General features: G+C 44.5%; 1 protein-coding gene across 4 annotated transcripts in view; it reads left to right on the top strand.

The window, feature by feature from the left end:
- The window catches only part of TRIO (trio Rho guanine nucleotide exchange factor), a 369,149-nt gene that overhangs the window by 325,903 nt on the left and 17,519 nt on the right, over positions 1 to 25,727 (top strand). For 3 of the 4 annotated variants that reach the window (XM_073014830.1, XM_007961240.3, XM_073014831.1), the window contains exons 38-48: positions 4,805 to 4,953; positions 6,067 to 6,133; positions 7,482 to 7,585; positions 10,356 to 10,425; positions 13,095 to 13,184; positions 13,750 to 13,842; positions 14,912 to 14,962; positions 15,215 to 15,292; positions 16,552 to 16,743; positions 18,995 to 19,172; positions 21,396 to 22,189. In XM_073014830.1, coding sequence (XP_072870931.1) covers positions 4,805 to 4,953; positions 6,067 to 6,133; positions 7,482 to 7,585; positions 10,356 to 10,425; positions 13,095 to 13,184; positions 13,750 to 13,842; positions 14,912 to 14,962; positions 15,215 to 15,292; positions 16,552 to 16,743; positions 18,995 to 19,172; positions 21,396 to 22,189 — 1,866 coding nt within the window. The remainder of the gene's footprint in view (positions 1 to 4,804; positions 4,954 to 6,066; positions 6,134 to 7,481; positions 7,586 to 10,355; positions 10,426 to 13,094; positions 13,185 to 13,749; positions 13,843 to 14,911; positions 14,963 to 15,214; positions 15,293 to 16,551; positions 16,744 to 18,994; positions 19,173 to 21,395; positions 22,190 to 25,727) is intronic. The other variant, XR_012092813.1, reaches the window with a different exon arrangement.

The following is a 25,727-nucleotide window of genomic DNA, read 5'->3' as shown; positions in this document are numbered from 1 at the left end:
TTAACATATCTTGAGGATCTTCTCACATCAGTCCATACAGATTACCTTTTTCCTTTATTTAATAACTGTATAGTATTCCTTTACATGAATTCTATGATGATAATACCACTGAGAGCTTATTCTAAGCCAGGCACTGTTCTAAGTGCTGAGCATGTATTAATTTATATACTTCCCACAACAACCCTATAAGGTTTTTATGCATTATTGTTATCCCATTTTACAGATAAGGAAATTGAGGCACACAGAACAATAAAAAACTTGACTAGCCACTAAGGGTCAGAGACATGATTATGCTATAATTTATTTAAATATATTCCTAATAGTTATTTGTTTCCCATGTTTCTCTAAATATCCATTACATGTTTGTGATTATATTTGTAAGGTGAATTTTCAACACTGGAATTGCTGAATCAGAGTATGCTTCTTTAAAGTTAGAAGTTTCTCTTCCTGCATTTAAATGCGTTAACTAGGTACCAAATGTATCATTCCCATTTCTTCTTCCATCCACAAACAGCCTCTAATGAAACTGGTTGACTGAGTCAAATGGGAATTATATAAAGAAAAATTGGGACTGACTTGCCACCCTACCATAGCTAGAAATTTCTCCCCAGGTAATCATGTTCCGGAAAAGACCCAGTGAGCTCTGAAACTGGACAGGAAGCTTGCTAGGGCGTGGTGGGTAACTCACGAATTCGGACTCCAGTGGTAAAGATTTTGGAATCAGGCTGGGTATGGTGGTTCATGCCTGTAATCCTAGCACTTTGGGAGGCCAAGGCAAGCGATTGCTTGAGCCAAGAGTTCAAGACCAGCCTGGGAAACACAGTGCGAGACTGCATCTCTACAAAAAAAAAATGCAGAAATCAGCTGGGTGTGGTAGCATGCACCTGTAGTCCCAGCTATCGAGAGGCTGAGGTGGGAGGATCACCTGAGCCCAGGAGGTTAAGACTACAGTGAGCTGAGATTGTACCACTGCACTCCAGCCTGAGTGACAGAGTGAGACCCTATCTCAAAAAAAGAAAAAGAAAAAGAAAAAAAAGGAGCTTGGAACCATGCCGGTATGGACTGAGTTCAGCTACATCCTTGGTATCTCTTTAAAAGACAAGTTGATAAAACTGTCTAAATGAAGGGTGCTTAAATTGTATCCAGTGAGTTTTTAAGCATCCTTAAACTCTTTTTAAAAAGCCATTTAGACACATCAGTTAAATAACCATTAAAATCATTCTTACCAAATAGCCGAAATGGTTTCCCAGGGAATGCTATGAGGCAGATCTGGCCACAGAGCTGCAGGTGTTTAAATTGTATTGCATTTTAGATGGTCTGTGATTCATTTGTAATTAATTCACGTGGCCTTCCAAATGGAGAGGTGGTCTGTGGCATGGTCAGTTTTGACTCTGACTAGCTTAATCTCCTTTTCCAATTCTGAGGAATTAAACTTCCTCAGTTTACTCAGTGAAACTGAGTTATTTCTGCTCACTTCAGTGGGCATAAAGCTGTTGGCATAGGAAAGGCATAGGTTTTGGAATCAGATAGACTTGGGTTCACAGTCTCCTTATGGTGAGTTCCACCGGGCAAGTGCTTCAGCCTCGGAGACTGTTTTTCAGCTATACCTGGGAGCTCGCACCCAGGTTCCATCCACAGGGTCGTTCACTGGTGCCTCCCCCCTCCTTTTGAAGAACCATGTTTGTACTTTATGTGATACATTCATCCCATCTTCAGTGGGCCAGGGAATGCTATCTAAATTCTCCCCTCTTTTTCTGGTTCAAGAGAAGCATCAACCTGTGTTGGTTTCCTGTCACTAATGCTCTGATGTCAAATGGGAACTACTTTTTGTCAGAAAACACTAATGCATCATTGTAACATCCTCAACTTATACTGACTCCACAGTAGATCCTTAAGCATCCACATGTGTTTTCTTGTGGGTGATTTCTGAGGCTGTCGCACATTCATAATTGGATTTGAACAGTGCATTGTTTATTCATCAGAAGCTGTGTATGTCTTTATTGGGTTAGGGAGGAGAGGAGAGAAGGTGTTCAGCTGTTACACAGTATGATGTTTAAGGAACTGAACCTACCTAAACCTAAAACCTGAGGATTTAACTCAAAAAATAAAAGCCACCCTAGAAAGTGTTCCCTGGGATTCACTCTTCTGGCTTACCTCCACATTCTTGATCCAGCTGGTTATAACAAAGGTTGTGCATTTTTCTTGCATGCTGCCACAGTGACTGTGTGAACTTGACTTTGGGATTTTCTTCTCTTCACTAATCAAAATATAAAGGGAGATACAAGAAAGAATAAAAATAAATGAAATCACATCTAATGCAAGATGTTAGAAAAACAACAAATTAAACCAAAGAAAAGCAGAAGGATTGAATTTATAGAGATAAAAGCCGAAATTAATGAGCTGGAAAATGGTAGCATAATAAAACCAAAAATTTGTTCTTTAAATATAGACATTAGGTAACCATGTCAAGAAAATAGAAAACACAAATTCCCAAAATCAAGAAATTATAAGAGAGGAAAAAACTGACGAAATTCAAATAATCATAAGACGTTATTTTGTTCATCTCTTTGATAATAAATTTAAAATGAAACCTGAATGAAATGGGCAGTTTTCTAAGAAAATATAATTTACCAAAAGTGATCTCATAAGAGGTAGAATATTTCTGTAGACCCATCTTCATGTAAGAAAGAGAGGAAGTTGACAAGGACACAAAAAACAGCCAAACCCAGAGAGTTTCACAAATAATTCATCCAAAATCTGTAAAGTCTCAGTGGTTGCAGTTTAGAGACAGCCTTCTGCTGGTGACAGCCTTCTCACTCACTTTTGTGGAAGAGGCAAATGGGCCTCATGAAGGCGACAAGGATGTCTAGCCACGACTGCACCTCTTCAGGGTGTGGGCACCCTCTCGGCAGCCTGTCTTGTCAGGAAAGATCAGATCTAGGACAGGCAGTCGAGGGGCCTGGAGACTCCTTTGTTGCAGGTCGAGAAAACCAGAAGACAGGTCCCCACGGACACTGATGAAGTCTTACCTCCCTGTCCTCTGCAGCATCAGGGGCATCTGGAGCCTTTCTCTTTATTTTCTTTTTTTTTTTTTTCTCACTGTTCAAATGAACAGAATTCAATCTAACAGGCTTCAGCTGTCCGGGTGGGGGATGGGGGGGTACGGAACATTCTCCCCTCGCTCTCAAAAACAGATGTGATCTGATGAGCGTGAAACAAGCTCCACTACTCACAGCAAAACGTTTGCTTTTGGTAAAACTCAATGGCTATTTATTTAAAAGAGTGCATTTATTTTTCAGATCAAACTCTGTTCCTTAACTCACTTAATGTCCTGTTTTTCAAAAGTAAGATCAGCAGTTGGTGTGTTTTTTATAGCTCCAAGGGTTTTAACAAGATTGCGTGTACAGTACATACTTTGTGTCCTCAAAGCTCTGCTTAACGATGAAATCATACTCTGTACTGTGAAGAGGAAAAACTGGAGCAAGTATTAGAGATTTTAGTTTATTAATATCAAATGGTTTTTTTTTTTTTTTTTGAGACGGAGTCTCGCTCTGTCTCCCAGGCTGGAGTGCAGTGGCCGGATCTCAGCTCACTGCAAGCTCCGCCTCCCGGGTTCACGCCATTCTCCTGCCTCAGCCTCCCGAGTAGCTGGGACTACAGGCGCCCGCCACCTCGCCCGGCTAATTTTTTTTTTGTATTTTTAGTAGAGACGGGGTTTCACCATGTTCGCCAGGATGGTCTCGATCTCCTGACCTCGTGATCCGCCCGTCTCGGCCTCCCAAAGTGCTGGGATTACAGGCTTGAGCCACCGCGCCCGGCCTTAATATCAAATGTTTTAAGTGAGGTATTGTTTTCTCATTTTGTATTGTGCTGTTCAAACGAAGAATAAATTCATCACAATTTTTTCCAGTTCAATCATATCTATATATCCAGTTTGTTGCTTTGGGAATGTTAAAAGAACTGTGAATCTTAAGTATTCTGTGAATCCAGGTAAAACAAGATTAGTATGTACCAAATTAAAAGCAATGAGCCACCAGTCATTGTCACATTAATCCAAGGAGAGAAGGCACCAATATTCAACTTACAGATTTGCTGAACACTTGCAAAGATTTGCATGAGGTTCCACCAGGGATACAACAATAAAAACAATCACCTGTAGAAACCAGAAGCTAGTGGGGGAAAGAATGTATTGCAGAAGTAATTAAGACCAGCATGATTACTATTTTGTATAGAGGGACAGAATGCAAGTTGCTAGATGGAGATTAATTTTACCTGGGTGATCTGTAGGCATTGAAGTATGAGTCAAAACTATAATAGGATAATCAGGAAACGAACCAAGTTTGTTTGAACTATAGATTGCTGATAGTCCACCAACAGGGAATGCAGGCACCATGTCCATGGGCCACACTGGCCTGACCGACACGCATCCCAGCGGCTCATTTGGCAGGAATATAACCAATAAGAAAATTGCTAGATATTAAATGTGTGTGATATATCCAGAAATGAGTGCAGCACTCTGATGTAAGCAAGTATAACATTTCCATTTATTTGGTAACGAGAAATAGAATATATTAATGTATGTAAATTCACTATCCTTTTCATTCCAACTTGCCTCTTTTGTCCACCTCCTTTGACTCTATTTTTTGGTTAATAGTTGGGTTTTTTGTGTTCTTAAATACTATAATTTCATAAGCACAAAGATTTTATAATTTCACAAATACATTTTCTGTATTTTCTTGTCTTAGTTTCAGCTAATCATGGGCTGTAGGCAGTAAGTGTTGTTGCTTATCTCAATGTCTTCCAGGCACTGGAGGATCGTCCTAGCTCACTCCTTGTTGACCAGGGAGATAGTAGCAGCCCTTCCTTCAACCCTTCGGATAATTCCCTTCTGTCTTCCTCCTCGCCCATTGATGAGATGGAAGAAAGGAAATCCAGCTCTTTAAAGAGAAGACAGTAAGACAGAAATGTTTTCATTCTTATTGCTCTCCGGGTTCCCTCCTGTCTTTGTTGCCTTCAAAAATGTGACTGAGATTCAGCTCTGAATTACCGAGATGAGGAGCTCCATGGCCTCTCATTGAGTGATTGTACGTATGTAAGACTTAGGACCTAATAAGGGCACAGTGTTCCATGCCACAGTTTCTTGTTTTATTTGTATATGATACTTCATAAGTAAAAATGATGCAAGATGAAAATGTCTTCTGCCATGTCCGGTGAGAAACTCCTAGACTTTTTATTGTACCTGTGATTGTGAAAGAAAAAGTCATGTAAAATTAGAACCAGTCCCAAAAACTTGAATATTCTTCAAATACACTTTACTGGTAGGTGTTTCTCAATGCCAGTAAAGCAGCATATGGTGAAAAGAGTCCTGAAAAATGTTACAAAAGGTTTAAACTTACCTTTGGAGAAGAAAAAAAAACGTAAACTACAAAACGGCAGAGGCTGTGTGTTTTCTTTAGCACCTCCAATGGTGCTGGACACGTGAGAGGTGCCAGGTTGATGCTGGTTGAATGAATGAATGAACAACACGTGAATGAACCTTTTCAGGCCAATTGAGGTTGTTTGCTATGCTGATCAAATGATTGTCTTCTTTTATCTGAGTGGCCTTAAACTGAATGTTACAAACAGAAATACTTGTGAGTGATGTGATTAGACCCAAGGCTTTAAATATCTGAATTATAAGTTTTTCTTGTATAGCCAGTGAAGGTTAAAATGACTTAATCATATTTGTAAAAGCCACCTCCTTTACTGTCATGACTTTGTCATAAAGTTGTGTCTAAGCTTCTTTGTGGTCCCTGTATGTGATCAGAATCCAGAAGGGTGGATTCACCCGGATTGCCCTCATGCACTGTGCCTAAGTGTCTTTTGACCTCCAGCGCTCTTGGGGGGGTCAACCACTGGAACCCTGTAAGTGATTTGGGAACCTCCAGAATTTAACACCCAAATGTACAAATTTGATACATTATTACTCAGTCCCGGAAGGAGTCCGCCCTGACCAGGAGCAGAGGTACAAAAAAATTCACTTAGAAAACAGAGTTTACATGATAAACACTATCTTTCTCTCTCCAGCTACGTTTTGCAAGAATTGGTGGAGACAGAGCGTGACTATGTGCGGGACCTTGGCTATGTGGTTGAGGTGTGTATTGCCAGAAATTTAGTAACTTTGTATCAGCCCCAGGAGTTGTCCAAAGTAGTATCCTGTTAGACAGTTGAACACCTCTCAAAAGCTTTAAAAACGTTTTTGACCCAAAATAAAAAATGATCAACAAAGTATTTCCAAAAAATTAAATTTAGCCAATTATCTTTACCATCTGTATTCAGTTGTAAATGCTTCTTTTTCACATAGTGTATCTTGACATAATCTTTTTAACAATTAAAATTTATAATTATAAATAATAATTTAATATTATTATTAAATGATACTAAGTAAGTATATTATACTTAGTAGATAGGAATCTTGCCTTAATTATTTCACAAGAGTGTGGGTATCACTACAGAAATGGAGACCTTACTGGTTGAAAAAGTCAGTGTGGCCCAGCTGTGGGTTTGGTTCCATCCTGAATCCACCCAGGTTCAGAGCTTGGACTGTGGCTGCAGCAGTTCATTTACTGATAGTTTTGTGCAGAATACATTGCCATTTCCCGTGACCAGAAGTTGCCAAGCACTGTAGCCATAGCAAACCACTGCGTTTTGTACTGGATCAAGAGCCATCTCTAGGCTAATCCCTGCCAGTCAATTTGGGGATTAGTCAGATTAAAAAACTCAGCTCATCAAAAAGCTATTTTTGTAGTATAAAATTTTATGTTTATTCTTTCACCTTTGCAGATTTGTACAGGACAATAGTTTTTGGTTACACATCCCGTTAAAAGTACCAGCTATTACAGTTAATTGTGTAACACAGAAGATTTAACATGCTTGATTTGTCTGCAGTCATTGTTAACAATGAGATAAGCAACATGAGTACTTAAGAGGTTCTTGTATGGACTCAATTAAATAGAAATTTTAAGCCACATTTTTAGCAGCATATTCAATCAACTGTTGTTTAAAAATCAATTTATAAAAATATTGTTAAAGCCTTATTTAGCAGATTACACAAATAATCCAAAAAGAAAAGAAAATCTTTCTGTTTCTAAGAAATAAGTACTGAAAACAGGAGATATGATTCTGACCAAATATTTAATATTTACAAACTATTTTAATGAAACCATTTACACTTATTTAAACTTCTTTAATTCCTTAGAATTTTGATCTGTGAGTGCTGAACAGTCTAGGGAAAGAAAATTACAGCAATGAATGTAATGGGCATATTCCAATTATCAGTTAAGGATACTTTTCATATGGGGTTTCTTGTTTGTTTTAGATAAAGAACTGGTTACAAGACAGTGCATGTATCGGTTTTGCCCTCTGTGACTGTTAATCAGTAAGCCGCTAACTGATTCAGACATATTCCATGAAATACACTTATCATAACTGTTTAATTGTAGGGCTACATGGCACTTATGAAAGAAGACGGTGTTCCTGATGACATGAAAGGAAAAGACAAAATTGTGTTTGGCAACATCCATCAGATTTACGACTGGCACAGAGAGTACGTAAACATGCGTTGTGCCCGATGGTGTGCAAAACACCTGCACTTGCTAAACCGAGGCAGGCCAGGCCAAAGGGAATTTGTTCTGTTCATTTTATTACCTGCGTAGCCTCCTGGAGGGAGCTGGTGCAAAGGAGATGTTGATGTACCCAGGAATTCTGCAGTAGCATTTGGTGGCAAGGAGAGAATCTCGTCTCTTGTTCTTGCTGGTCCATGTCGAGAGTCTGTGGAAGGGATTAGCTGGAAGCACCAGCATGGAACCAGCTGCCGGAGCTGCTGACCTGGTCCTGAACTTGAGCCCTCAGCCTCCCTACTGTACACTTCCATGCTTCATCTGCACACCCACATTATAATGTTACCAACCTTGTGGGTTTTTTATGAAGAGTGACTGAGTTAATACTTTTACAAAGCGCTTAGAACGACATCTGCGTAGAATAAGCCTCAATAAGTATTTCTAACTAGAACTGCAGCCATCTTTAGAATAAATACAAGTTATCATTAGAGGACTTTGAAGACACCATTTGTCCAATTATTTTATGTTATTTTTATTTTTTAGAGACAGGGTCTCGCTCTGTCACCAAACTGGAGTGTAATAGTGTGATCATAGCTCACTGCAGCCTTGAACTCCTGGGTTCAGGTGACCCTCCCGCCTCAGCATCTCTCAGCATCTGTAGTAGCTGGGGCTACAGGCATGCAGCACCATGCGCATCTAACCTTTTTATTTTTCATAGAGACACAGGGGCTTGCTGTGTTGCCTAAGGTGGTCTTGAACTCCTGGGCTCAAACAGTCTTCCCAGCTCAGCCTCCCAAAGTGCTGAGATTACAGCATGAGCCACCACACTTGGCCCAACTCAATCTTTAATGGAAAAACTGGACATGATTACCATGAAATTCGACTCTGATACCACTACGTTCCCCACACGTATCCTAATCAGGAGGCAATCCATCTGGGGACTGGTGCTACGTAGCTCACCTTGGCTACCAGAGCTTGTCAACTTACCTGTCCCTTTAGGTCACTTTGCTTATAACTTTAAAAATCATCATCTGAGGATTGCTTAATGCTGGCCACTGGTCTTCCAGTGGAATGTTCCAGGTGCACTGTCTGCTCCGGTTACCTGGCAGGGCCTTCTGCTCTCCTGTCTTGATGCAGCTGCTCCTCCCTCTGTACAGGGTGGAGCAAGATGTCATCACCTCCAAAGCTCTGGCCTCTCTCTGAAGCTGAGCTCCAATACTTGCTTCTCCATTAGGCCTGGGTGTTCCCAGTCAGACTCCTTCTCTTCTGCAGAAGCAGATGGGAATATGCTCTTTTAAACTATGAAATACTGCACAGATATAAGGAGGAACTGCCATGGCATGTATCAAGTAATGTTGTTATTTCTGTACTTCTCCCTCATAATAGAATGTAAAACCTTTGAACCCAGGTCAGAGAGGTCTTTATTTTCGTATCCCCCGTGATGTCTAATTTATTTGGATTTACAGATAAATGATTGGTAAACTTTAGAAACAGCACTCCAGTTTATAGCTCTGTGCTGTAAACTTACTGAAAGTCTACAGTGAAACCAATTCAAAAAGGGATATTTTGTATTATGATTTAGTCTCCTACTTCCAAGGCTGGTTTTTAAGGCTGTGAAGGGAAGCTGAAAATGACAGTGTTTCTGGGATGTCCAGACAGAGAAACTGCATCCAGAGATGCTATCCACCACAGCAGGGATAGTAAATCCCTGAGTACAACATTAATCGGCATGGTGGTTTGGGGGTTAATGTAATACCAAATATTAACATAAATAAAAATATATTTAAGTGATAACAAAGGTGGACATACATCTTAAAAGACAACTACAGCCCAGAAAACAATGAACATTGTTGTCCTACAGCTATGTTGTCACTGCGATGATACCTAATTTTAATCTTAAAGGGAGCTGATATTTATAACCTAGAAGTGGATTTTGATAACATTTGAGAAAGCTTCATAAAGCTGACACAGGTAACATATTTAGTTTTGTATATCTGCTGTCCAATTTGAGTCTTTAAAAATTATCTTAGAATGAATATGAAATTCACAGGTATAAAGACCAAGTTTTCAGAAATGGAAAATGTCCAAGTACTTTGAAACATCTATTTTTCACTCATTATTCAGCCGAGGATATTAGCACTTGTGTCCTTGAACAGCGATGAGAACGTTGCCCAAAGACCAGGAAGGTTACCAGCCAAGGGATGCACAGTCGTGCCTCATCTCCTATGACTTTGTATTCCTTTAGGCTTTGTAGCTTAACAAAAGGTTTTCCTTGTACTTGTTAAGTTTCCGTATATTTGTTAAATATGTACTTCACACTTCGCAGTTGCTCATGTCAGAACAGACTATTGAAAATGTAAACCTGGCCAGGCACAGTGGCTCACGCCTGTAATCCCAGCACGTTGGGAGGCCAAGGAAAGTGGGTCACTTGACGTCAGGAGTTCGAGACCAGCCTGGCCAACATGGCGAAACCCCGTCTGTACTAAAAATGCAAAAAAATTAGCCAGGCATAGTGGTGCATGCCTGTAACCCCAGCTACTTGGGAGACTGAGGCAGGAGAATTGCTTGAACCCAGGAGGCGGAGGTTGCAGTGAACCAAGATCACACACTGCACTCCAGCCTGGGTGATAGAGTGATATTCTCTCAAAAAAAAAAAAAAGGAAAGAAAAAAAAAAGAAAAAGAAAAAATGTAAACCTAAATCTAAAGTTAGAAGGCCACACTGGAAATAGTTCTAATATTTTCTCCTTTCTTTTCAGCTTTTTTTTAGGAGAGTTAGAGAAGTGCCTTGAAGATCCAGAAAAACTAGGATCCCTTTTTGTTAAACACGTAAGTACGTTAGCATTGCTTATATCCTGTTCTCTGATGGTGTCATCTTTAGTCATTGGTTTGTCAGATTAAAGGAGAACTCACTTATACTTTACATGAGTGCGTATGTTTAAGATGAAATCAAACCGCATGGTGTTAGTGAGTTGGAATTGAAATCCCTTCTTCAACATGAGTTACCTCTTTTCCCAGTCTCCTGGCTGCAGCTGGCTATTTGGCTAGCAGCAGCACAGGTTGATTAGAAAGGACCAGAGCCAGGCCTGAACAGTGTGGGGTGTCTGAGCAGGCAGGTATTGTTGAGTAGAGATGTAACTGTACCTGCAGTGTGTTTAACATAACAGCCACATAGTGTGTATATCTAAAATAAGTGTATTAACATTAAAGTTTTTTGTTTTTTGGAAAAATCACGATATATTTTTAGAAGTTAGTGATTTCTAAGTCTTCTAAGTTAGTGACTAAATAAGACTCAGTGGGGGAAAGAAGGATTTGGTAGGACAGGAGTTTTTGCATTTTTGCCAGTCTCTTTAATGTCTTGCTGAATAAAAGACAACTGGATTTTTATATCTGCTTCTGCATCTAACTCATTGCTATGTTTTTTGGTTCAAGTATCCAAACAAATCCATCCTCACACACATATAGTTAGAAAAGGATGAGTATTTTAATAGCCTGTTCAGATAATTATATAGTTTTCTTAGATACTACCCCAAAACTTGACAGTTGATCATTTCTTAAAGGTCAGTTGCAATATGGAATCTGAAAACCTACCCATGAACTTCTCCCTTGCTGTGACATTAAATACATGTTAATTAAATACATTTAACGTTTCTATTAGGCTTCGAGGCTCCTGCAGCCATGCGGGGTCCTGTGACATCAGGCATCAGTCCACTGGAAGGTCCCAGCTCACAGACTTAGGCAGATCTTCCAGAGGTTGACACATTTCATTACACAGTCTCCAAAATTCCAGTTTTTTAACTTTACCACCCATCTCTTTGAAGGCTTTAAGTGTCGTGAAGTTCAGAGTGGCAGATATATATTTCCCAAGATTTTAATTTTTTGCTTGAGAGCTGTAATTTTCACTAACAAACACTGCCAGTTGTTTGCCTTGAAATGACAGGCTTATTTTGTTCATGTTCAAGAAAATGAACAGATACCCTAGAGTAAATAATTATAGTTTGTGTCAATCATTCTTCCAAGTAAAAATGGTGGTCCATTAAAAAAAGTGGTTAGTTCCACAACTCAGTTACATAAGTGCTTTTTCTTGAGACATTTATCGAGTGCAATTCAAGTGTTGTGTGGACATCATCTTGTCACAAGAATGGTAAAAAGGTATATACTCCCTGGTTGAGTTTTAATAAAAAGAATAATGTTTACTCATCCAGGACATTCTTAAGTGAAGCTATTTTTTTTTTTTTTTTTTACTATAAATTTGTGGCAGTGAACAGTTTTTGCCAAGGTGCCAGCAATTTCACCCACCATTGGTTTTGCACATCAGCACAATGAAAAGGACAACTGACATCTTACTGGTGTTTAGAAAATAGTTCTGACCTAATGGAGCCACGGAAAGACCTCAGGGGGCACTGGAGGTCTACACACTCTATTTTGAGGATCACTGATTTATGGAAAGGCTCATTGTCTACATTTTTTTTCCCTCTGCCTTTATGATTTGAGATTAAAGAGCTTTTTCTTCTCTACTAAAACCAACCAGGCTTACTAGGACTGTTGGCAGGGTTTAGAGTGATGGCAATAATTCTTTGTTTAATATTAAGAAGGGTGTTTCTGGCCAGACACGGTGGCTCACGCCTGTAATCCCAGCTCTTTGGGAAGCCGAGGTGGGCGGATCACGAGGTCAGGAGATCGAGACCATCCTGGCTAACACGGTGAAACCCCGTCTCTACTAAAAAATACAAAAAAATTAGCTGGGTGTGGTGGCGGGCGCCTGTAGTCCCAGCTACTCGGGAGGCTGAGGCAGGAGAATGGCGTGAACCCGGGAGGCAGAGCTTGCAGTGAGCCGAGATGGAGTCACTGCACTCCAGCCTGGGCAACAGAGCCAGACTCCGTCTCAAAAAAAAAAAAAAAAAAGAAGGGTGTTTCAGCCAGGTGCAGTGGCTCATGCCTGTAATCCCAGCAGTTTGGGTGGCCAAGGCAGGAGGGTTGCCTGAGGCTAGGAGTTTTGAGACCAGGCTGGGCAAAAAAGCAAGACTCCATCCCTACCATAAAAAAATTAAAAATTAGCTGGGCATGGTGACACACATCTGTAATCCTAGCTACTCAGAGGCTGAGATGGGCAGATCGCTTGAGCCCGGGAGTTTAAGGCTTCAGTGAGCCATGATTACACCACTGCCCTCCTGCCTGGACAACAGAGTGAGACACTGTCTCTTTAAAAAAAAAAAAAAAAAAGTGTTCTTTTGCTACCTATGGTATTTGTTGGTATTTGGTACTGTAAAGTGAAGGGTATGGTGTGTGGGGAGTGATAGGGAAGGATTGGTTGTGGAGCTCCACCATAGAATGCTGATCTACATCATGAATCTGGAGTTTACTCCCAAGAGCCTTAGCCATGCAACTTGCTTTTAAGATTATTCCCTTTATGAATGTGCTGAAATGTGTGTGTGCTCTTGTATTCTCATCCAGCTTCCCATTGTTATAACCCGACTGTTTGCCTTTTTTATTCCTAGGAGAGAAGGTTGCACATGTACATAGTTTATTGTCAAAATAAACCAAAGTCTGAGCACATTGTCTCAGAATACATTGATACCTTTTTTGAGGTAAGATCTAAGATACAAAGTATTTCTGAATCTTTTGTTCCAACTGATTTCCAAAAATTAAAGTATCATTGGTTTCCCAGGAGACTAATTTCCAAAGAAAATTAGCCTGAGTGATAAGACTTCTGAACCTGTGTTTCTTTCCTACAAATCTGAGAAACGAGTATGAATTTAGTCTGTGGTCATACCCCTGGCATTCAGAAGACTGCAGTCATTGTTAAAAATAAGGGTTTTTATAAGTGTTACACTTAAGTCTCATTACAAATCCAGAATAATTTATGTTCTAAACTTATAGCCTAAAAATAATATATATATATTTATACAAATAAAAGAACACAATTGCAAAAATATCATTAAACAAGCATAAAAGACTGCTTTGAAAAACAACTCAGGTGAAAGTGTGAAACTTGGAAATTCTGTGAACTAGCAAAGCTCTAGTTAGTCTAGTGCTTTTTTTTCCTCATTACTTTTACTGCCAGTGTTGTAATCTTTCTGACAATTACAAAGACTAAAAAATTGCCCCTTAATGAACAGCCCATACGATCTTTTCTGTCTCTTAAAACCGCAGGACTTAAAGCAGCGTCTTGGCCACAGGTTGCAGCTCACGGATTTGTTGATCAAACCAGTGCAGAGAATCATGAAGTATCAGCTGTTACTGAAGGTGAGGAGGTGGCGGGACAGACTCTGGTGTCAGGAGTGAGTTTGCTGAGAAAATAAGACTCAGTGGGGGGAAGAAGGATTTGGTAGGACAGGGGAATCATTTGTGTAACAAGTATATTATTTCTGTTAAGTTAATCCTTAAAAATTTAAGAAAACACTTCAAACAATTTTCTCAATTTTTTATTTACATCAAGTTTGGAATGAAAATATCAGTAAAAGTGAATTTTTCCCCCCCACCACAGACCTTGGAATGCTAATGATTTTTCTTCTGCTCTATCAACTTTAATTACTTTCTAATCTTTTTGGAACCTTGGATAAAAGTAAATTTGGAATCCCTTTGTATTCCTCTCTGTTAACTTAACACTAGCCCTTGGTTGATTTAAATTCTTAAGCATAACTGAAGGCAGAGTCACATGTTTTTCTGTGACAAAAGTGACTTCAAGTGTAATGAGATTCCTTCATATACAGCACTTAGGACCTGGATATAGAGAGGGACAAAGAGTTTGTCTTGCATTAAACAGGAACCATCAGATAGACCTGGTCTGTCTCTGTGTACTGCAGCTTGAAATCCACATAGGAATGCCTTTTTGTTGTGTTACTGAGAGAACAGTAAGATAAAGTAGAACTAAAGCACCAGACAGGTGTGGTGGTGCACACCTGTAGCCCCAGATACTTGGGAGGCTGACGCAGGAAGATAGCTTGAGGCCAGGAGTTGGAGGCTGCAGTGAGCTATGGTTGCTCCTTTGAATAGCCACTGCACTCCAGCCTGGACAGCATAGTGAGAACTTGCCTATTAAAAAAAAAAAAAAAAAAAAAAAAATTCTTTCAGAACTAAAGTGCTGAACCCAGTGTCTGGCACAGTGTGAGTGGTCAAAAGGTTAGCTTGTGTGCAGTGTCTCATTCCTGTAGTCCCAGCTACTCAGGAGGCTGAAGCAAGAGGATCACTTGAGGCCAGGAGTTCAAGACCAGCTTGAGCAACATAGTGCGACCCTGTCTCTTAACAAAATAATAAAAGGACAGCTCCTGTTGTCTTTGTCACCATTAGCATGTCCTGTCCATTTCCCTTGCAGGACTTCCTCAAGTATTCCAAAAAGGCCAGCCTGGATACATCAGAATTAGAGGTACATGCGTCAGTGACTGTGCCCCCCCAAATCCCCACCAGCCTCTTTTCCTACTCGCCTCATGTCTCCTAACAGTGGTCTAGCCCTGGGAGGGGGTCAGGGCAGTGGGTGACAGTCTCTCCAGTGCCTCCCATGAGTCCTGCACACTAGGGGGTGGGGAAGAAGAACAGACTTCTTCAGGTCAGAGGGTGAGCACGTCAGATTTTCCCCAGAGGAACTTGAACCTCCACTCTTCTCTCTCCCCTCCCGCAGAGAGCTGTGGAAGTCATGTGCATAGTACCCAGGCGGTGCAACGACATGATGAACGTGGGGCGGCTGCAAGGATTCGACGTAATGCGGCTCTTGTTCTTTAAGAGAGCTCCTCTGCCTTCCCTCTCTTTCTTTTGTCTTGGATTACTTCTCTCCACGGGGAGAAAGCTGATCCTTTTCACTTGGTTTTCTGGCTTCTCTCACTTTACTTCAATCTGATTGACATTTTCTTTCCTTTTTTTTTTTTTTTTGGTGCATTTGATTTGCTTTTTTGGGACTTGCCTGTACTCAAAGCCCAGCGCCTCATGGCAGAAACAAGCAGAACTGGGCTTTGTTTCTTGGGCCCAGTAGTGTAAGAACTGAGTTTCCTTTCCTCAGCATTTAAGACCATAGTAGCTATGGATATAGTAGGACCTAGGAGGCCACCACTCTCTCATCTCTGGGACTTGATACTTCCTCATTAGTTTAAGATGTTTGCCGGGCGCGGTGGCTCAAGCCTGTAATCCCAGCACTTTGGGAGGCCGAGACGGGCGGATCACGAGGTCAGGAGATCGAGACCATCCTGGCTAACACGGTGAAACCCCGTCTCTACTAAAAACTACAAAACACTAGCCGGGCGAGGTGGTGGCGCCTGTAGTCCCAGCTACTCGGGAGGCTGAGGCAGGAGAATGGCGTAAACCCGGGAGGCGGAGCTTGCAGTGAGCTGAGATCCGGCCACTGCACTCCAGCCTGGGTGACAGAGCGAGATTCCGTCTCAAAAAAAAAAAAAAAAAGATATGTTTGCATGAGTTGCTAGACTATTCATATTACATATTACCTATTACGTATCCTCAGGATGAGTTCAGAACCAGAATCTTCTTTTAAAAATTTGACTATTGAGTTAAGGAGGCGGGAGAAGTTTTTATTTTCTTGCCTCCTATTTTGCTAGAGAATTAACATTGACAGTTCTAGTGCTGTGGTTCTCTCTGAAGCACACACACAGGCCGCTGGAGGCCTTCTGAGAACTCCTCTGCATGCCTGATGAGTTCCTGCTGGCGGCCCAGGGACCACACTTTGAGAACCACTCTTCTAGTATAAACCAGACATTTAAAATTCCACTTTTAATCTGTAACTGTAACTGAGGCACCAGAGGTCTTTACAAACGTTGGCAAGCATTTTATTTAGATAATTATTCTGCTTAGGGCCAAGAATAGTAAAAGAAAAAAAAAATTAAGCTCCAAAAATTAATAAAAGAAAAATACATTATTCTATAGGAGGAAATCTAAAGAAAACAGAGCTTCAGACTTAGAATGCAATGTTTTCTTCTCCCCTTCCTTTTCCCTCTTTATTTCTTGTTTTAGGGGAAAATCGTTGCCCAGGGTAAACTGCTCTTGCAGGACACATTCTTGGTCACAGACCAAGATGCAGGACTTCTGCCTCGCTGCAGAGAGAGGCGCATCTTCCTCTTTGAGCAGATTGTCATATTCAGTGAGCCACTTGATAAAAAGAAGGGCTTCTCCATGCCAGGATTCCTGTTTAAGAACAGTATCAAGGTAATGTGTGTCTGTGTGTGTTTTCTCTGTGCCAGCGCATGTACCCATCACACCGATAAGCACTGTTTCCTTTTAATGATGACATACCCTGATGCTTGGTTTAAGTATTTGAGAATTTTCTAATATATTTCAGAGCCTTTGAATTCACCCATTTCTCTTTTTACCATCTGTGTTCTTGAGTGGCTAATGTCTTGTGCACACCTCTATGTGACCACAGCCATTCCTTCTTAGATGAGAACTGGTCATGGGTAGTGTTTATGCACCACCTTCTCTAGGACCATGGAAAACTGGTTTAAATTTGATAGCATGGATTTGGGGGATTGTTCTGTGATCGGAGAAGCAGCTAACTTGGTGTCTTCTTCTCTTCCCCCACTCACCAAGGAGGTACTGAGCACTCAGCAGCAGGCGTGAGGGCTCCAGGAATGGCCCAGTTGGATGCCCTCCCTGCCCCGATGTAGCTTATCCTCTAATAGGAAAGGAAGACAGAGGGACAAAGAAAATAATCGCAAATGGCCCTCAAGTCTATAAAAGGGACACACCAAGGGTGAGGTAGAGAAGAGCAGAGGGCAGGCCTGAGGTCCCAGCAGATGACTCCTGGGAGATACACGCCCCCGCCAGGGCCCTCCTGGCTCTGCAGCTGTGCAGATCCTGAGGTCAGAAGGGAGATGCACTTCCTTTTGGTAGGGCCTCCTGCCCTACACCATCAGGGAAGGGGAACTCTCAGACCGTGCACATCTGTGGGCCTCACAGCACACAGGCAGAACATTGCATCCTCCCCCATCGGGCTCCCTGCTCAGGCTTTTGTTGGCTGTCCCCAGCAGCCTTCACTTACCTAAACCTGGGATGGGTCTGTCCACGGGCACAGATGCCAGGCTGGGGGGTCTCTGCCCACCAGCACCTAGGAAGGCTCTGGAGCCAGACAGCTGGGAAAGGAGGCTGCCTCTGCATGAGGCTGGGCTGCGGGCCCTCGCACCTCCCACCACCCACCTGCGCCTCCAGACTCCGCCTTTTGAGGTCCCTTACCCTGAGGTCATGTCAGGCACAGACCCTCTGGGCTCACCACTACACCTGAGCCTCCACCCATCCCCTGAACTGTGTGCCCATCCCCTGAGCTGCACCCATACTCTGAACTGCACCCATCCCCTGGACGGCAGCCGTCATCCAAACTGTGCACCCATCCCCTCAACTGTGCACCCATACACTGAACTGCACCCATACACTGAGCTACACCCATCCCCTGGACTGCAGCCATCATCTGAACTATACCCAAGCCCTGCACTGCACCCATCCCCTGAGAACTGCCTACCCATTCGTCTCACAAGTCTCTTGTCAGAAAATCACTCCAGCACCGTAGGAATTTCGTATATATTTTTTACATATTGTTTTTATAAAATTATCTGACATTTTAATCATGATATTATATACACTTTTACAACATAGGTTATAAAATTGGTTATCAAATATTGGTATTTGAGATTTGTTTCATGGTGTCATTTTCTCCCTGGGAAGTAAGGGATAAATACTGAGGCATCATAGAGGGGTTTGGGAAACAGGTAATCCCAGACCCATATTTCTAGTTAATTGTTCAGGCTGTTAGTTCAAACTATTAGTTAGTTTAACAGCCTGTAATCCCCATGTACCTGAGTCAAGAGGCATTGAAAAACTTCAGGTGTTTTCTGAGGCCGTAAAAATGGCAGTTCAACGGAAAAGTGCTTGTTTCAGGATTGAGGTAGGATGAACTTCACTTTGCACTTGGCCAGTGGGGATCAATGTGCTTTAATTTTTTATTGTGGTAAAATACACATAACATAAATGTGCCGTCTTTAATTGCCTAGCTCTGTGGGATTAAGAGCATTCATGTTGTGTAACCATCACCATCATGTCTTCACAACTCTTCATCTTGCAGAGCTAAAGCCCTGTACCCATTAAACACTAACTCCCCACTTCCCCATCCCCGAGCCCCTGGCAACCTCCACTCCATCCCCACATTTGACTACTCTAAGGACCTCCTGTAAGTGGAATCATAACAATAGTTGTATTTTGGAACTGGCATATTTAACTTAGCATAACGTCTCCAAGGTTCATCCATGGCGTAGTGTATGTCGGAATTTCTTTCCTCATTAAGGCTGAAAAACTGTCCACATAGCCCACATTTTCTTGGTCTATTCATCAGCCAGTGGACACATGGCTTGCTTCCTTTCCACCTGTTAGCTATTATGAATAATGCTTTCTTTTTTTTTTTTTTTTTAAGGTGAGTTGCCTTTGCCTGGAGGAAAATGTGGAAAATGATCCCTGTAAATTTGCTCTGACATCAAGGACGGGTGACGTGGTAGAGACCTTCATTTTGCATTCATCTAGTCCAAGTGTCCGGCAAACTTGGATCCATGAAATCAACCAAATTTTAGAAAACCAGCGCAATTTTTTAAATGGTAATATGTGTTCTGTTACTAGATGTGTGCTTTCTTTCCTAATGTACTCACTTGTATTTATCTTCCCTCTCCTGTTCATATCCATAGTAATGACAGAACTTAGCACTCACCACTCTTCAGGCACTGCCTAGATACTGCTTTATTTCATCTTCACAACCACCCTGGGTGGCCAGTACTATTATTATCCCCGCTTTACAGATGAGAAAGGTGGGGCACTGAGTGGCTGAGTAATTTGCCTCGAGTCCCACAAGTTGTTGAGGGCAGAGTCAGGATGCAGGGTGGCCATCTGGCTCTTGGTCTGTGCCCCTCGCAGCTACACTGTCCCACACATAACATGTATGAGGGCCCTGTCCTAGGAAGAGGAGTTTGCAAGAAGAACACCAGGAAGATGGCATTGGCCAGAGACATTCACGAGGGCCTTGCACACCCACACCTCCATTCCCCATAAAAAAATAAGAGATGGGGGCCGGGCGCGGTGGCTCAAGCCAATAATCCCAGCACTTTGGGAGGTGGAGGTAGGCAGATCACCTGAGGTCAGGAGTTTGAGATCAGCCTGACCAACATGGAGAAACCCTGTCTCTACTAAAAATACAAAAAAATTAGCTGGGCATGGTGGTGCATGCCTGTAATCCCAGCTACTCAGGAGGCTGAGGCAGGAGAATCACTTGAACCCAGGAGGTGGAGATTGCAGTAGGCTGAGATCACGCCATTGCACTACAGCCTGGGCAACAAGAGTGAAACTCCGTCTCAAAAAAAAAAAAAAAACTGACAGTTCGGTCCTGCCCTGCTTCCATGACTTGAGGGATTGCAGAGATGCCGCAGAACACAGCAGGCATGGCCACCCTGTCCTTTCATTGCCTCTTAATGTATTTGATCTCTTTGCAACTGTTGGCTTCAACACTAGCTTTTAATTTGGTGATCAGCGAAGAACTTTGAGAATTCAGTTGGAAGCTATGTGCCCATGTCATCTGTGTCTTCTGGCTTCTTTCCTTCATGTTCATATTCATGTTCTGCATCTATGCCTGCGCAAGCTCAATAGGATGTTGTAATGTTCTCTGTCACAAGAAAGCCACCTCTACACCTTGCATGACATTCAAGAGCCAGGAACATAGGCACTCAGTGAAAAATCTCAAGCCTCATGGCATTTCTAGCCAAGTGTTATCTGCTGCCTGGGTGTTAACTCCAAACTTCCATCCTGCTTGCAAGCTGATAATCGTTTCCATCTGCAGCTAGAGGTGGGCGCTTGAGGATAGGGAGGGACAGTTCCTCGGGCACCGAAGAGGTTTAATGTGGTGTTCTTATGTGGTGCATTGAGTTCCAATCCGTAGCGTGGAATTGAGAATGCTCTAAATTCTCATCACTGTCTTTAAAATAGAATGACCTACCCCCAGGTAGGTCTATGATGGTCTATGATGTCAGAGTTTACTTGACACCCGCTCAGTTAAGGAGCTAATAATACCTATCCCAGAGGATTAAAGGAGATCGCTAACGGGGTGGGAGCCTGGGACCCTTGCACCTGCTGCTTGCACACTCCTTACTCCTGGAAGAGGCTGTGGCCCGCACAGAGTTTGTAGACTGCCTCTGGCTCCACAGCGCTTGCTCACATGCCTGGGGCTGGAGGGCTGCATCTGCTTGTGGTATTTTTCAAAGGCTTTAACACTTCAAGAGTTTGTTCATGTTTCCATATATGTTATTTTGGCCTGATTGCTATGTTTTTCTACAATGAAGATGTAAGAAAATTCAGACACCCAAGTCAAGAAATGGGACAGCCTCCCGCCCCAGGGGCCTTGGGGAGCGCCTTAGCTTCTCTCGGGGCTCTGTTCAGCCTGCAGAGCAGAGGTGATCTATGAAACCGCCTCCACGGCAGCCCCAGGGTTTCTTTTTCACCCCAGGACTCTGGTTTAGGAAAGAGCTTTGCCGAAGGCAGTTGGTAGCTGGAGGAGTTCTAGTCAAATCTGTTGCCTTGGTCTTCCCGTCCGTACTGGCCCTTTGTCCGGGATGTGCTGAGGAATGCGGCCCCTTACACCCGCTTCACTCAGCCGGCATCCCAGTCCTTTGGCAAGCAGGGGCCTCTTCTAGCTCTACTGATAGGTGGGGTTGCTCTGCGCCCCTGCAGGGGTGGCTGCCCCATGACCCATCCCAGGGTGGGTCCTCTTCCTTCCTCACCCCGCGGCGTGCTCCTTGATGCCCTGACCCAGTCTCTCTCGCTGTCTTGTCTTACAGCCTTGACATCGCCAATCGAGTACCAGAGGAACCACAGCGGGGGCGGCGGCGGCAGCGGGGGCAGCGGCGGGGGTGGGGGCAGCGGCGGCGGCGGGGCCCCCAGTGGCAGCAGCGGCCACAGTGGCGGCCCCGGCAGCTGCGGTGGTGCCCCCAGCACGAGCAGGAGCCGGCCCTCCCGGATCCCCCAGCCTGTCCGACACCACCCCCCCGTGCTGGTCTCCTCTGCAGCCTCGAGCCAGGCAGAGGCAGACAAGATGTCAGGTACGTCCACCCCCGGGCCCTCTCTGCCTACCCCCAGCGTGGCCCCCGAGGCCGGCCCCAGCGCGCCCGGCAGGCGGCCCCCCAGCGCGGACGCTGAGGGGTCCGAGCGAGAAGCGGAGCCGATCCCCAAGATGAAGGTGCTGGAGAGCCCCAGGAAATGCGCCGCGAACGCCTCGGGGCCGAGCCCAGACGCCCACGCCAAGGACGCGCGCGCAAGCTTGGGCGCCCTGCCGCTTGGGAAGCCCCGGCCTGGGGCCGCGTCACCGCTGAACTCGCCGCTCTCCAGCGCGGTCCCTTCTCCTCTCGGCAAGGAGCCCTTCCCCCCCAGCAGCCCCCTGCAGAAGGGGGGCTCCTTCTGGAGCTCCATCCCCGCCTCCCCCGCCAGCCGGCCCGGCTCCTTCACCTTCCCGGGGGACAGCGACTCCCTCCAGCGGCAGACACCGCGCCACGCGGCCCCCGGCAAGGACACTGACCGCATGAGCACGTGCTCGTCGGCCAGCGAGCAGTCCGTGCAGTCCACCCAGAGCAACGGGGTAAGCGCGTCGGGGGGCCCGCGCCCGCCCGCCCCCCTGCCTCTGTCCCGCCAGCTCCTCTAAACGCCGCCGCGGCTGTCCTCACTAACTCGGCTGCCCAGCGCTCTCCGCCGCCCGCTGCGGCCTCTACCCGGGACCGGGCTAACCCTCCTGCAGGCTGGCCCATGGCGCTACTAACTACTCCTTGCTTTGTTCGTGTCTTCTAATAAGAGCAAGCCGATCATTAACCTTCTCAACGCAGCGTCTTTTGGTTTCTTCCGTTTCCAACCAGCAGAATATCTTCTTGGAACTTTCTTTTTTAACCTCTGCCTTCCTCACGCACCTATTTTTTGGAGGGGTCCTTTTCCCTGCTCTCTACCTCCTGTTTAAATTGAAACCTGTACACTTTAAGCTTTTTGCTCATCGCTTGGTTTTGCTCTTTTATGCCTTAAATTATCTTTGCGGCATTTTTGACTCATCTGCTGGGGAAGACCATTCCCTCAAGAAAACTTCCAACAGCAACTCAAAGCAAACTAAGATGACAAAATGGGGGGAAAGAATCTGTCCACTGGGAACGCTTTACGTCACCGTGTTGCTCTGGAAGACAGAGACTGCTCTGGGGCACCTGGCGAGGCGGCTCTGCAGTGCAGGCTGGGGCCGGTCCCTGCGGCCTGCTGGGCTCTGGCCTCCTTTGGCCCATCACTCATGCTGCCGTCTCAAGCACAAGGGTTGCTGTGGTGGGTTTTCCCTCTGTTTCCTGCTTCCTCACTGCCCTACCCACCTGTTTCCTACAGGGCAGATGGCCTGGCCCGTAACACTTTCCTGAAGGCATGCGTGAGTGAATAGAACTGTTCTAATGAGTGTATGTTTGAACGCTTTATAAATTTTTAAATACATTTCTCTAAAAGGGTCTGTGTCTCTCTTTATATTAAAAAAAATCTAGCTTTTGCATGTCTTTCTCTTTCCTCCGGACTTATTAATGCCTTAATTGGTTTGACTTGGTCTTATCCTTTCCTACTATTTTTTGTTATGTATTTTGTTAAACTCTATATTTAATTGGGGAAGAAATTAACAAATGGGTCTTAATACATTTATTTACAATTGAATGGCCAGGTAGGCATCCGCTGTCATGGCCACCGTACTGTGTCCTGCAGAGCAAGGCGGCCTTTCAGTTAAGTTGGACATGCTAGGTAGACAAGTTTGCTAGGTGGGTGAGCACAGATTTGAGTCTGGTGGGGGGTGGTGGGGAGATGCAGTCAACCCAGTGACGGGCTATACCCATCAGCACTTAGTTGGATACTCAATATCGAGGTGTGGCCTCATAGCTGTGACCCTCACTGAATCTGCCAGTTAGCATCTGGAGCTCATCACAGCCTGGACACATTCCCACTCAGCACAGGAGACTTCAGAGGCTGTGTTTCAAAATTAACACTTCAACTGCTCCAAGACAGGAGCCAATGCCAGTCTTCTCTGGACATTGATGAGAAGACATGAAAAATGGCCACACGCTGGCTCCATCCCGAATGCTCTCTCTGAGGCCAAGGCGCAGTCTGCAGAGGGCACGTGTTCCCGCGAGCTTTAGGTTGGGAAAGTTGCCTTTGCTTTCTCTCTTCCTCTTCCCACTTGTTCTCATGTGGCAGGGAACCTGGAAAGGGAACTCACTGAACAGGATTTCAGACAAGTCAAAATGCCTTACAGAAAGGCCCTAGAGGCCTAGGAAGACTCCAGAGCTCCGAAGTGGGGCTTTAAAAATGCCCTCCAGGCTGGGCACAGTGGCTCACACCTGTAATCCCAGCGCTTTGGGAGGCTGAGACGGGTGGATCACAAGGTCAGGAGTTCGAGGCCAGCATGATGAAACCCCATCTCTACTAAAAATAAAAAAATACTAGCCCAGCATGGTGGCACGCACCTGTAGTCCCAGCTACTTGGGAGACTGAGGCAGGAGAATTGCTTGAACTTGGAAGATCACACCATTGCACTCCAGCCTGGATGACAGAGGGAGACTCCGTCTCAAAAAAAAAAAAAAAGCCCTCCAGGACTCTGAAGTATATCAGTTAGAAGGGGCCGCAGCCCTGCCCGGGCCCCATGTATTTGCACTTCTGTCCCCCTGGAGATCTGCAAAGGCCTCCTTCCTCCTTGACCACTTCTGTCAAGCTGTCTGTGGTCACAGTCAAGCAGCTGTGCCCAGCCCACAGCCCGGCTCCTTCTTCTCCCTTTAGATGTGCAGCTTCTGCAAAGCTCTGCTGAGAGCAGGAGTGACATGCATGTGGATCAACCCAAACCATGACTGCACCAGTCCTTCCTGTGGCTCTGTGGTCTAGCCTTTTGGCCTCCTTTATTGGGCAGCAATAAAAGTGCACACACATTGGAGTCACTCCAGTCCTGCCTTTCTTGCACAGGCCAGGTGGCCAGTGCCAGCTCACTGACCTTCCACTCTGAGAGACTGATAACCACGCCCACGGGGGGGGGGGTGGTGAGAATTAAGTAGGATAGACTTTGAAATGCCTGGTACATAGGAGGTGCTCAGAAAATACTAATAGTTATGATTCTAGCAGCAAAATACTCTAATTATGAGATTGTAGCTTGGTATATTACCAAAAGCAGCTATGCTGCAGAAGTTGTGTTTTTTTTAAATATTCTTGGAAATTTAGCTTTGTAATGTCAAAACTCTTGAGCATTGCCATATAAGTCAGAATACTAAAGTCCGTGCTAAAAGTATAATGCATAAATCAGTATGCACAAGCCAAAGCCTGCCCTGTACAGCATCCTTTTTTGCTGAGGGGCCACAGGCAACCAGTGGGCACCCACAGGGACAAGAACAGGAAGCAGACTCCTCCACGGCAGAGACAAGGAACAGGAGCTAGACAGCACCACCATGTTTTAAGTATGCACCACAGGTCTAGATTCATAGCCCTGGCACCTGGAATTCCCCGTGGCTGGCGTGTTGACTTTCTCAGGCTTGACCTCGTGGAGGAGGGCTAGAGGTCTCTCCTCTCTGGTCCTCTTGGCCAGCTACAGCAGTCCACCACCTGCTCCAGCATGTCCTGATACTGGCTCAGTAGACAGGGCTGAAAGGCGGTAGAGCAGGGTTGTCTGACTCATTGCATCTGCACTCACCTGGGATCTGCCCAGGGCGTCGGAGAGCCCAGCAGAAGCTAGCACCTTTGGAGTCTTGGGAATCCATGAACATCCCGACAGTACCCTCAGTGGAAGCCTTTGAGCACAAGTTCACGGGAACGAGGCGCCAGATGCTGTTTCTCGCGTCCTGACTAGATAGAGGGGACTTGGGCAAGATGCAGCTTCAGGAGTTGTCAGGGGATCTGCATTTCTTCTCCACCCAGAACCATAGGCCACGCACTAGTTGGGAGTTTGGGACAAACACTGCTGTTTGTGTTTCTTCTCCTCAGCAGCTGCCACCGCTCTGTGTGTGGCATGGGTAGGGCCTTAAGAAATCTTGTGTCTTGCTATTGCAGTCCTGCCTCATGGACTGGGCCACTCACCACATACTGAGTTCCTGCTGCATGTCAGCCCTGTAACTGAAGAGATCGGGTCCCATGGG

The sequence above is a fragment of the Chlorocebus sabaeus genome, chromosome 4, assembly GCF_047675955.1.
Source record: "Chlorocebus sabaeus isolate Y175 chromosome 4, mChlSab1.0.hap1, whole genome shotgun sequence".
NCBI classification, from domain to species: Eukaryota; Metazoa; Chordata; class Mammalia; order Primates; family Cercopithecidae; genus Chlorocebus; species Chlorocebus sabaeus.
Note: the sequence above shows the minus strand (reverse complement) of the source record. Positions and strands in the feature narration are given on the sequence as shown.